The 12,417-nt window shown below is 43.1% G+C and overlaps 1 protein-coding gene across 1 annotated transcript; it reads left to right on the top strand.

Annotated features, from left to right (window-relative positions):
- Nucleotides 1-6,782: 6,782 nt before the first annotated feature.
- Nucleotides 6,783-11,654, top strand: LOC143219915 (uncharacterized). Its single transcript, XM_076445710.1, has 5 exons — nucleotides 6,783-8,238; nucleotides 8,383-9,099; nucleotides 9,148-9,222; nucleotides 9,340-11,507; nucleotides 11,646-11,654. Exons 1-5 carry the CDS (start codon nucleotides 6,783-6,785, stop codon nucleotides 11,652-11,654), a joined length of 4,425 nt encoding a protein of 1,474 aa, XP_076301825.1.
- The last annotated feature ends 763 nt before the right edge of the window (nucleotides 11,655-12,417 follow it).

Here is a 12,417-nt window from a genome sequence, read left to right as displayed (position 1 = left end):
GCATGCCACCTCCGGGGTACCTGCCCACCCCCCGGAGTATTTTGGGCTTCCTCAGGCAAGGCGGCTCTGCCTGAGGTGACTTTACTTCTGACCACTCTCGTGGGACTTATATGGAATCACTAAATAAAAACCAAAACGAAAAACAGAAAAACCAAAAAAAAAATATAATAATAATAAGGAAGTGAAGGAAGACAACATCGAGAAAGAAATCGACCGTGCTGATGTCGTGTACGAAATTTCCGACTCGGGGGAAGAACAACAAATGGAAGAAGGCACGCAAACAATGGACATATGTCCAATTCCTGGTACCTCCACTCCATACAAACAAAATGAGGGGGATCCCTCTTCCATCTTCACACCAAGCAGGGCGCTTAACAGAAGCCCAATTCTACCAGTGGCCCGGGCAAAGCCCAACATTGACATGGAGATCGAGTGGAACATACATAAATTAACGACGATCAAAAAAGAAGTGAGACCCCGATCCCATTCGGCCTCAGACGTCCCCGAAGTAGATAAACGCGAAACCCTGAACTTTGTACTTGAAGAAGACTCCCCTGAGCAGCAAAGAAAGAGGAAGAGGCTGCCCAGCAGACCAGAGGGCACCACAAATATGGACCTAACTACGAATGTAAAGTCACTTTCCGACGCCATAAAACATCTGTCCTACCTAACTAAAAGTCGAGACGATGTTAAGCTAGAAATAAAGACAGCGATCACAAGAACAATCAAAACTTTCAATGATATGCAACGGACAATGAAGAGTGCCAATGATCAACGATCCAGAGATCGATCGTAAAGTAGATGCAGGAAATCCGAACAATCCCCGAAAAATAAGAGTCTAACTGACTTAAACACCCAAAACCAAGAGAATACAGACATACCAAAAAAGATTCTGGAGACCCGTAGCATTGGCACCCAAACTGGAAGCCCTGAAGAACTCGACGAGGTAGAAATGGAAACCTGGAATGAAAAAGAAGTAAATTATACAAACTATCTAGCAGTAAAAGACAGAAAATGGAACGATAAATGTTATCAGAGGACCACAATAACCAACACGAATATATTATCTGCGAAAGACGCAGACATAGCCTGCTTCGTCCCAGCGGACTTCAAGATCGATAAAGGTCCCAGCAAGGCCATTATGGACAGGCATCATGGACTAGAAGAAATAAAGGCACAGAACCCGGTGCCAGGCACAGTATTATACCTGGTAGTGGCCACGTGCATACCAGCTAGGAAATCCGGATCCGTTCCGGGCATCCTAAAAGAAAAATACGTCCACTACCTGGTAAACAGGGATAGCGAGCAGAACCACGCGAACCCGGAAGTCACTTTTCAAGCGCTGAAAGAACTTCGAGACATCACTACAGACTATAAGAGACAAAATTTGTCAATAAGCTGTCATGATAAACTCGACTCGAACGAGTTGAGGAAAATGGTGGAGGTCATCTTCCATAATACAAATGTAGATGTTAGCATCCACGACAGCATACACAAGGAGGAGACCAAAAAGACCCAAAGCGGAGTGGAAACTATTCTTATCAATAGTGGTGGGAGATCCTATGCGGAAACTCTTAAAGCCCTTAAAAATAATATAAACATTGATAAAGAAGGCTACTCCATCGCAGGGGTAAAATCAAGCAGGAAAGGTGAAGTCTTAGTGAAAATTAAAGGAGACACCGCCAAGGCATCCTGCTTTAGTTCCCTGATAAACGAGAGAGTATCGGGAGCCAAGGCATCAGTTGGAGGCTTCACCCAAAAAAAGGTCCTTCACCTAAAACAATTAGATGGCGACGTCACCACCGAAGACATTGGAAAAGCCATTCTAAATTACCTACCTGGAACACCAGCTGAGAGCATCACGATTAAGGCTCTGCGTCCCGCATTCGCTGGGAGTCAAAATGCAACAGTGATCGCCCCGACAGCTGTTGCAAATAAACTGTTGCCCGCCCGATCCCTTCGGGTAGGTTGGGGTCAATGTCGGATAATCGAACGCGAAGATATTCTGCAGTGTTTTAGATGCAGAGAATTCGGACACACCGCGAAGACATGCCAGGGGACCGACAGGTCTAAACTGTGCCGCCGCTGCGGAAACGAAGACCACCAAGAAGCCCAATGCCAGCTTCCTGAAAAATGCATAATATGCCAAATAGAGGGCCACAGGGATGGTAATTTAAAATGTCCGGCTTACCGTAAAGCACTAGATGACGCCAGGGCTGCAAAAACTGCCAAGGAAAAAGAAAAAGAAGAAAAAGACAAAGTCAGGAAAACCCTTCTGACCAAGTCCCCAACGTTAGACAGTCGACCTGCTATCTGAATCTATATAAACTACACCTATATATATAAACCACATACTTACCTACTTTTACCAAACTAAAGCTACACATTTATCTGTATTCTACATACTTACATACTTACCTATACTTAAAGCTACCTACCTTTATTTATATATACTTACCTCTATTTATACTTACCTCTATTTATCTACTTATCTTATTTATCTTATTTATTTATTCTTATTTATTTATTTAGTATATTTAAATAACTATAATGCTACCACAAACTGCTATTCCGGTTCCTGGGATAGAAAGAAAGCACATAAGAATACTACAGATCAACCTAAACCACTGTAAGGTGGCCCAAGAACTTGTCACGCATGCCGCCGCCCAGTTCGAGGCGGACATAGTTATTATATCTGAACCATGGTCTCCACCTACCTATTGGTATAATGATGGGTACAAGAATTCCTCAATTTGGATTCCACATGCGGGCACGTTTTCCAACATCAGAGGTCTATACAGCGGCAGGGGCATCGTGGCCATACAGCTGGAGACTTCTATTATCGTGGCATGCTACTTTTCCCCTAATATCCCTATGGATGCATACAAAGACCGAATCGCCGAATTAGAAAATTTTTTGAGTTCAATTGACATAAATAGATGCATCATTGCAGGAGATTTTAATGCAAAATCCCCCGCGTGGGGCTCCACAACATTGGATGAAAGAGGAGGAATAATTATGGAGCTTAACAATAGCTGTGATCTGACACCCACCCTCAGCCAAGGTACATTTACCTTCGAAAGAAACGGTCGAAGATCGCTGATTGATTGTATGCTATGTGGAAAGACCATGGCTGAAAACATCATCAGCAGCCACATTCTAGACGAATACACTGCATCCGATCATCGCTATCTCCTGCATGAAATCCAACTAAATGAACCAAAAAAGAACATAACGCAGAAACTAAATAAGAAGATAAACATTAAAGATTTCACTAAACTATATACACAACTAACAAAAATAGCTGATCCACTCACCATAGCCACGATCGAAGATATTGATACTTACATACAACTTCTGGAAGAAATATTTGAATCCACTTGCTATTATCCACAACCAGCACTGAAAAGAAAGGAGGTCTGGTGGTGGAACCCAGATATAGCCACACTCAGAAGAGCAGCCATAAAAACACTACGAGAACTACAAAGAGCACGAGCTAAGGGCAAACCCACAGAACTAATAGAAACGTACAAAAACAAGCATAAAGAAAAAAAGAAAGCATTGAAAATATCCATAAACAATGCAAAGAAAAAGGCATGGACTGACCTTATAAACGGTATAGAGGCTGATATCTGGGGCAAACCTTACAAATGGGTGATGGGCACGGTGACATGCAGGCCTCCACCTACTGTATTATCAGATAATGACACAAGAGGAGTCATTGAAAATCTATTTCAAACATCACCTGATCCGGAAAAATATGCACCGAACAATAGCCCCGGTCAAGATCCCAGCGATGATAGCCCGTTCTCGATATCTGAAATCCAGGAAGCAATAAAGGCGGTCAAAAAGAAGGCTCCAGGTCCAGACGGTCTACCCTCTGAGGTTGTCAAACTGCTAGGGGCGATCGCGGCACCTCACATGACACACCTAATAAATACTTGCTATAATTTGGGCTACTTCCCCAGACCGTGGAAAAAGGGTAGATTAGTTCTAATACCAAAAAAGCCGGGACCAGATGGCAGAGTTGGATGGAGACCACTGACCATCCTATCAAATGTTTCCAAAGTTCTTGAATACTGCCTTAAAACAAGACTACTGAGTAGAACTAAATTCGAACCAAACCAATACGGTTTCTGCCGCGGAAAAAGTACCATTCACTCAATTGCTGAGGTGGTTAAGTGCTGGAACGCTGCCAAGAAAAAAAACCACCACTGTGCCATGATCGCACTTGATGTGCGTAATGCGTTTAACACTGTCAAGTGGCATAATCTAGTAAAGGCTCTATCAACTAGAAACCTACCCAAAAGACTATTCGATATCCTTAAAAACTACCTTGAGGACAGAGCAGTGGTATTCACTGATAGCTCGGGACAACAACAGATAATTAATATCTACGCGGGAGTACCCCAGGGTTCGGTGCTTGCACCTATACTCTGGAATATTCAATATGATGAATTATTAAGAATAGCCCTCCCCCGAGGCGCCTACCTTTACGGCTACGCCGATGATGTGGCATTAATCGTCACAGCTTCAGAAGCAGAAGACCTGTCCATGAGGGCCACCATAGCTCTGATGAAAATCAGCCGTTGGTTCGAGCTGAATCAGATGTCTCTGGCTCCCGAGAAGTCCGAGTTGCTGCTACTTACAGGACGAAAATCTACACGAGGGATCAACATCAAGCTTAACGACACCACACTAGAGCCCCAAAAGGTGATAAGATACCTGGGTTTGATGATGGAAGGAAACCAATACTACGGCAATCACCTAAACTCTGTAGTAGACAAGGCAGCCAGAATAGCAGGCGCACTTAACAGAGTTATGCTCAACATCGGTGGGTCCTCCTACTGCTCGAGGATATTGTATTATAGAGTGGTCGAGTCGGTGGTGCTCTATGCAGCTCCAATTTGGGCAATAGTTGCAAATCGCACCACAAAAGCAAGGATTATAAATAGGGTCCAAAAACTATCCCTAGCCAGAGTGGTTCGAGCATATAGAACCACCTCCTTGGACGCACTATGTGTACTGGCGGGCATCCCCCCGCTTACCCTACTGGCTGAAGAGAGACGCCGCATCTTCTTGAGAACCGTAGACGTCGACAGAATTCACGAAGATTTCTATCAAATAAAACTGAAAGAAATCAAAGAAGAGGAAAGAAAGGAAACGATAATACGCTGGCAAACACGGTGGGATAGTGCTTGCCACGGACGACATACATATGCTCTCATCCCAAATATATCGGAATGGACAGACTGGGGTCCACAGATACTGGACTTTCACTTGACCCAGCTTCTTACGGGACATGGATGCTTCTCAAACTATCTAGCCAGGATAGGAAAACGAAAAGACGATAAATGCATCGCGTGCAACGTCGCGGTTGATAGCCCAGAACACACACTAATAGAGTGTCCAGCGTGGGAAAACCCAAGGACCAGCCTAATAAACGCGATCGGCCCACTACATTGGAAAGACTTGATTTTGGTTCTAAAAGACAAAACAAAGATGCCCTTAATAAGGACATATATCAATGACATAATGAAAGCCAAAGAAGAAAAGGAACGGCAAATCCAACAGGAAGAACGTACCCGTAGACGTGAACAAGGAATAAATAGACAAGAAGACAGAACTCAAAGAAGAAGATAGACCTCTATCTTTCATGTATATATGTATGTATGTATGTATGCACGTATGTATGTATGTATGTATGTATGCATTTATCTATTTATATTGTAACCTAGGAAATAGGTTGGTCTTTAGAGACTGAGATGATTGTACATATGTAAATTTTACATTTATTTATTGTATATATTGAAATAGGTAGGCCCGATGAGGCCAGAGGATGTGTATATATAGTCAATTTCATAGGGCGGAATTGTATCTCTCTCTGCGTGCAGTAATGCCGATAGGCGGTTTCCGCGTAGGGTAGGGGGTCGTTTTCGTTTTCCACCTAGAACTACAGGATTAGAGGAGGAGGGGTTTTTAGGGGGTATACAACATCGGAGTCCCTCACGACGTACGGAATGTATTTTCCCCTCCTCGTTAATAAAAAAAAAAAAAGGTTAGGTTAGGTTAGGTTAGGTTAGGTTATGCGTCCGTGGTGCGTCCGCGGCTGTGTTGAGGTGTGCTAGGTGGTTAATTCGGAATTCGGGTATATCTGCAAAGTTTTCGTTTCACAAGTTTCCGGACTATTTTAAGGGGGTTTCAGTGGGAAGTGTCCGGAGATTTCGGAAGCAAGTTCGTTGCGGAAGTATCCGGACGAATTAAATTACGGATTTCGTGATTCTGAGTTGGAGGACCGGACCTCCAGGAGGTTTGCGTGCTTTGGGCACAACAAATTTTTTTGAAAATTCAAAAAATTTTCGTGTCCGGAAACTTTTGATAAGAGCAAATAGCACGTAACAGAAGTTTCCGGACTACATAATATAGTAAGATTTTCGGAAATAGTAGTGTAGTAAGACTAGAATAGAATAAATAAATAGAATTAAGGTTAAAAACTTAACGGGGTTTTGTTTTTTTTGCTGCGTCTTTGAAAATTTATAGTAGAAATTAAGTGTAAAATAGCATAGGAGTATTTTGTAAGGCGAGAGAGAGAGAGAAAAAGAGAGAAAGTTTGAGTTTATTTTAGTGTTTACTTTTGAGTGTTTCGAGGAGAATATTAATAAATAAGGCAACAATTTCGAACGGAAATTCAATTTTGAAGATTTAATTCTTGATACAACCTTTGGCACCAGTAGTTAAAATAAGTAGAGTGAATACTCACCTACGAAAGGTGAGTATTCACAATGGAAACACCGACGAGAGAGGAATTCAAAAGTCCCCTACCCGTGGCCGGAAGGGATCGGAGAGGGGAAAAGAGAGATAGAGATGGAACGGACATGTCGGATTCGGAATACGAGGACTCGGAAAAGGGATCGTACGTTTCGACAATTAGCAAAAAGATTAGACAGGAAAAAAGGGGAAGTCCGACTCAGTACGGGGGTGACGATCCGGACATACTAGAGATCCGAGACGAGGTAGAGAAAGAAGAAAGGGATCTGTTAGAATTAGTTGAGTTACTAGAAACGGAGTTAAAAAAGGCGCGAAATAATTCCGTGGAGGTAGCCAACTCAGTGAGAAAGTTAGAAATACCGAATGCAGAAGATATTAAGGTGAAGGGACGCGCGGTGCAAACGGTTAGGCACTTAAAAACGGCAGTAGGTTTCTTAAAAGCGATCGAGTACCTAGCCAAATATAGGAAATCGCAGGAAGAAAAGCGGCACGAGAACAAGTTCTCGCAATGCTCTCCTACCTTCGTACGTAAGTCAACAGAGGAGGAAAAGGAAAAAGAGAGGGAAAAAGAAAAGGGGAATGTAGATAAAAAAGAGGGGGACAAGGGAAATAGGAAAAAAGCGAAGGGGAAAGTAGAATCAGGGGGGGGGGAAAAGAATAGCGGAAAGGGTAAGAAGAAAAATAGAAAAGAAGATAGAACAGAGGATGAACTAGACGCGGACTCCGAAAGCGAATGGAAATTAGTCGACGGAGAAAAGAGGAAGAAGGAAAAGAGAGAAGAAAAGGAAACCATGAAGAAGAAGCAGGAAGAGGAAAGGTTCAAGAAGAGAGAAGAGGAAATGAGAAGGAAAAGTAGGAAGGCCCCTCCGACACCGAAAACGGAGGCAATAGTGGTGAAAGCTACGAAAGAGAGAACTTTCGCCGACCTATTTAAACAATTAAAGAACGAGGCCCCCGATAAGGTGGGAGGAATACAAATGGTTAGGCGCTCCAGAGGAGGTGATCTAATCATCGAATTGGAAAAGAATACAAACTCATTGGACATGGAACAGACGGTCAGAGCTACCCTGGGAAAAGAGTTCAAGGTCAGGAAACTAGCGCCGAAGGTAGCTCTCGAAATAAAAGAGCTAGATCCGACCATGGAAAAAGAAGAGATCAGACGAGCGATTGCCAAGAGCATAGATATAGGAGAAATGGCTGAGTCAGAAATCGAGGTCAGGGCGTTAAGAATAGGCTATGGCGGAACAAAGTCGGCTATAATCGCAGTACCTGTGGAAACGGCTAAGAAACTGAACGAGGAAGGTAAAATTAAAATCGGTTTTACTAATTGCAGAATCACCAAAGCATTGAACATCATCAGATGCTACCGATGTCATGCTCTGGGACATATGTCCTACGGGTGCAAAGCAGAATTAAACGGAAATGAACTATGCAGAGGCTGTGGAATAGAGGGACATCAGATAAACGGATGTAACGCGACACGATGTTGCATTCTATGTGTCAGAGAAAACATCCCAGCGGCAAATGCTGTACACGTAGCGGGCGCAATCAATTGCCCACAATATAAGAAATACATCGCAGAGATGTAGAAGAGTAATTAAGTAAAGTTCACAGTGAACGCGCAGAATCTCCTAGCGCAAACGGCGGTGGAGCTCGAAATTGACGTGGTCATAATCTCAGACCCACTATTCAACCCCGGCTCATGGATCTTCGGCAAAGGTAACACGACAGCCATTTGGGTCACAGGTGTAAATGGACTTGCTAGATTCGAAGACGGAGACAAACGAGAAGACGACTTCACCGCCGTCCAGCTAGGAGACTATGTGATTGTGAGTATATATCTGTCGCCCAGTTTATCAAGCAATGAATATTCCAACAGGCTAGAGAAAATCATGGATTTTGTAAAAGAAAGAAAAGCTGAAGGGAAAAAGATTATACTAGGAGGTGACCTGAATGCACATGCTACACCCTGGGGATCGGAGAAAACGAATACAAGAGGAAGGGAAGTGCTAGAAGAATTGTGGAAAGTCGGAGTCCATCCTTTAAAGCCCAAAGGGGGTCCCACATTCCTGCATGGGTCTAGAAAATCTAATATAGACTTCCTAGCTCTTTCCAATTTCAATAAGACTAAAGCAAACTCACAGGTACTGGATATAGAGACAGATTCCGATCATAGGTACGTCCTGACCACTATTGAAACGGAGACAAACATTCCGAGGAAGGAGGTATTCAGGCCAAAATGGAAAGTCACAGGAGAGTCAATGGAAAAGCTGAAGATAGAGTTTGCCAGAGAAATAGAGGATAAGAACCTTAGCAATAAACAATACTTTGGTAAGATAGAAGAAAATAGATTTATTAACACCTTTTTTAACGTTGTAGATGAGAACCTGACTAGAACAAATACGAAGGACAAAAAAGACCATAAAATCAACGTATGGTGGAATCAAGAACTAGGTAATCTAAGAAACAGGGTCAGAAAAATAAAGAGGAATATCCAAAGAGAAAGAGGAAAAATAAAGAAGAAAGGTAAAGGAACAGAAGAGCTGGAAATTCTGGAAATCTTACACAAAGGTACAATGAGAGAGCTGAGAAGGAAAATATCGAAAGCTAAGAGTGAGAAATGGAAAGAATTCTGTGAAGAAATAAATAAAGATGTATGGGGTAAGCCTTACAAGACCGTAATGAACAAGGTGAAGATGGCCACCCCGCCTGCAACCCTGTCTGGTGACTTTATGAAAGAGGTTCTGATGGGCCTTTTCCCGAGAAACCCTACGACAATGGAAGGAAACGCAATTAATCAGCAGGTGAACACAGTAGAAAACGAAGAAATGGAGGAGTTGCAATTTCCAAAAATCGAAGAAGAAGAGATTAGAACAGCAGCTCTAAAAATAGCACCGAAGAAAGCAGCGGGCCTGGATGGGGTATCGCCCGAAATTATAAGAGAGTTAGCTCTCTGTCGACCAGATCCCTTCGCGGCTTTGTTCACGGGGATACTGCGTAGAAGCGAGATACCAGAAGACTGGAAAATAGCAAGAACGGTCTTATTAAGAAAACCAGGGAAGGACCCGACCCTCGTCTCTGCCTTCAGGCCTATTTGCATAATCAATGCAATAGCAAAGTTGTTCGAGTACGTACTTAAGGGTAGATTTACAAGACACCTCGGAGTAAACCCTTTTGACGACAAACAATTTGGATTTACAAAAGGGAAATCCACAGTCCACGCGATGAGCGATGTAAGAAAAATTGTTAGAAGTGGTATAAATAGACAGAGGTACTCAGTCATGGTAGCTCTAGATATTAAAAATGCATTTAACACCCTCAGGTGGAATCAAATACTAGAAGAACTCGAGAAGAGGAAAGTCCCTAATTATCTGTTTAAAATTATAGAGAATTATTTCAGGAACAGAAAAATACAATGCAGTACAGTTGGTCTTGACAAGATACTGGAGGCAGAGATGGGGGTGCCACAGGGGTCAGTCCTGGGTCCGTTTCTATGGAACATTGTTTACGATGGACTGCTAAGAAGGAGATGGCCGAATGGATGCACGATCAGAGCATTTGCGGATGACGTACTGATTGTAATTGAAAGCAGCAGACTACAAAACCTGAAAGTGAGAACCGAACAAGCCGTGAAGGAGGTCGGAAAATGGCTAGAAGAAGTCGGACTCGAACTAGGGATAGAGAAAACAGAGGTAATGTTCACTAATAGGAAGAGAATTCCAACTGACTTCTGTTTTAGTTTCAACGAAGTGGAGATACGGCCTGCCCCGATCCTAAGGTATTTAGGAGTTATCTTCGACTATAGAGGCGAATTCAGAGACCATATCCAAAAAACAACGGATAAGGGTATCAGGACAATGGCTGCGTTGTCCAGGCTTATGTCAAATCAGGGTGGTTTGAGACACAGCGCGAGACGGCTGTATTACATGATCCTGGAGGCAATAGTGTTGTATGGGGCACCGATCTGGGCGGAGGCGGCACAAATCGGTACCAACTGGAGGATCTTGAGAAATACTCAAAGATTGGGTCTGGCGAGAGTCGCCTCTGCCTACAAGACGGTCCCGATGGAAACACTGGCTGTTCTTACGGGGACAGTACCGTGGAACATAAAGATAAAGGAGAGGAAGAACCTGTATGACTGGGAAAATATGGTTTTAGATCACCAGAACAGCAACTCAAGGCCAAGAAGGAACGCCGCGAGAGTGATACCGGAGGGTGCATATAGGGAGGAATCGGTGGAAGAAATGGAGTTTCGAGATCGATACGACCTTCCGGAGGATACAGTAAGGCCACCAAATATAGAAGCATTCCTAAGCACAAGAGACGAAGGAGAAACAGAGGAGAGTAGGAAAAGAGCAACGAAACGATGGCTTAGAAAGGAGGCGACGGAAAGATCAAGGGAAACGTGGCAAGAAGAGTGGAGGAAAGCTAAAGTTGGACGATGGACACATAGTCAAATCCCAGAGATCGAACCATGGGTAAACAGAAAGCATGGGAGTCTTAACTTCTATTTAACACAAGCGCTCACGGGACACGGAGTATTCAACAGCTTTAGGCATAGAATTGGTAAGGCAGTAAACGACAGATGCTGGTATCACCCAGAAACAGAGGACTCTCCCGAGCATACGTTGTTCCACTGCGAAGAATGGGAGGAGGAGAGGGCGATGCTGAGGAAGGAAATTCAAATAGCAGAAAACAACTTACAACCGAACGAGCTGATGAGAAAGATCTTAGAGAAAGTAAAGTACTGGGAAAGCTTCTCTAAATTTTGTACGAGTGTACTCAAAAAGAAAGAGGAGGAGGAAAGAAGGAGGAAAAGGGAGGAGGAGGAGGTAGAAGAAGAGAATGAGATAAATCTATCTTTTCTGTCTATCTAGGTAATTTAGGACGACACTAACCAGTAACGAAGAAAGGAGCATGCTGCAGATACAACCTAGGAAGGAGGGAGGGAAAAGGAAAGGCGATGTCATGACAGAGGATAGCGGAAAACCTGCGGGTGGGAAAAAGGGACTGCGATAGGCTCAATGAGTGGAACCGGGCCCGAACTTTCAAAACCGGAGAGGAAGAGCGATCCAGCTGTCAAGCAAAATGCCAGTATACTTTCCTACCGCTTGCTGGGTCCACAATCTGCAGCTCACAACTGGAAATAATCAGTAAACGAAAATGTTAAATTTGTGAGCTTATTTTCATGACTATATAAGCGACTCTAGATTTAAGGAAATACATTGTACAATAATCTCTCTCTCGTCAGGCAATTAGAACAATAATAGCGTCTAGTTAAGAAAAAGGATAAGTAAAGATAAAATCTGAAAGTTCCACACTTTAATAGCACGTAGTTCCACGATCAGCCAAGGAGACCGTCTTTACCGACAGAGTTCTTCTTTATCAGCGGCGGAAACCGAGCAAAAGAGGAGAGTGGAACTGTTGAACCTAGCCGAAACAGTTGATTAGTAAAATAGAAATAAAATAGGGATAGAAAGCCAAATTTAATTTAAATTCGTACGGAAAATGTGAACATGGTCCGTAACCTTTGCTGGAGGAAGAGGCAAGGCTAAATTTAGATTTAATTATTTATTTTTATTTTGACGATACCCTTCGCCAAGTCCTCTAGGGAAGATGGGTAAGGACACGTGTACCGACGAAACAAAA

The sequence above is a fragment of the Lasioglossum baleicum genome, unplaced genomic scaffold (genome assembly GCF_051020765.1).
Source record: "Lasioglossum baleicum unplaced genomic scaffold, iyLasBale1 scaffold0098, whole genome shotgun sequence".
Taxonomy (NCBI): domain Eukaryota; kingdom Metazoa; phylum Arthropoda; class Insecta; order Hymenoptera; family Halictidae; genus Lasioglossum; species Lasioglossum baleicum.
Note: the sequence above shows the minus strand (reverse complement) of the source record. Positions and strands in the feature narration are given on the sequence as shown.

Coding starts and splice junctions, on each gene's coding strand:
- LOC143219915 (XM_076445710.1), top strand. CDS start 6,783: ATGGAAACACCGACGAGAGAGGAATTCAAAAGTCCCCTACCCGTGGCC. Junction 8,239..8,382: donor GGGACATCAGATAAACGGAT/GTAACGCGACAC, acceptor TAAAGTTCACAG/TGAACGCGCAGAATCTCCTA. Junction 9,100..9,147: donor TAGCAATAAACAATACTTTG/GTAAGATAGAAG, acceptor TTAACGTTGTAG/ATGAGAACCTGACTAGAACA.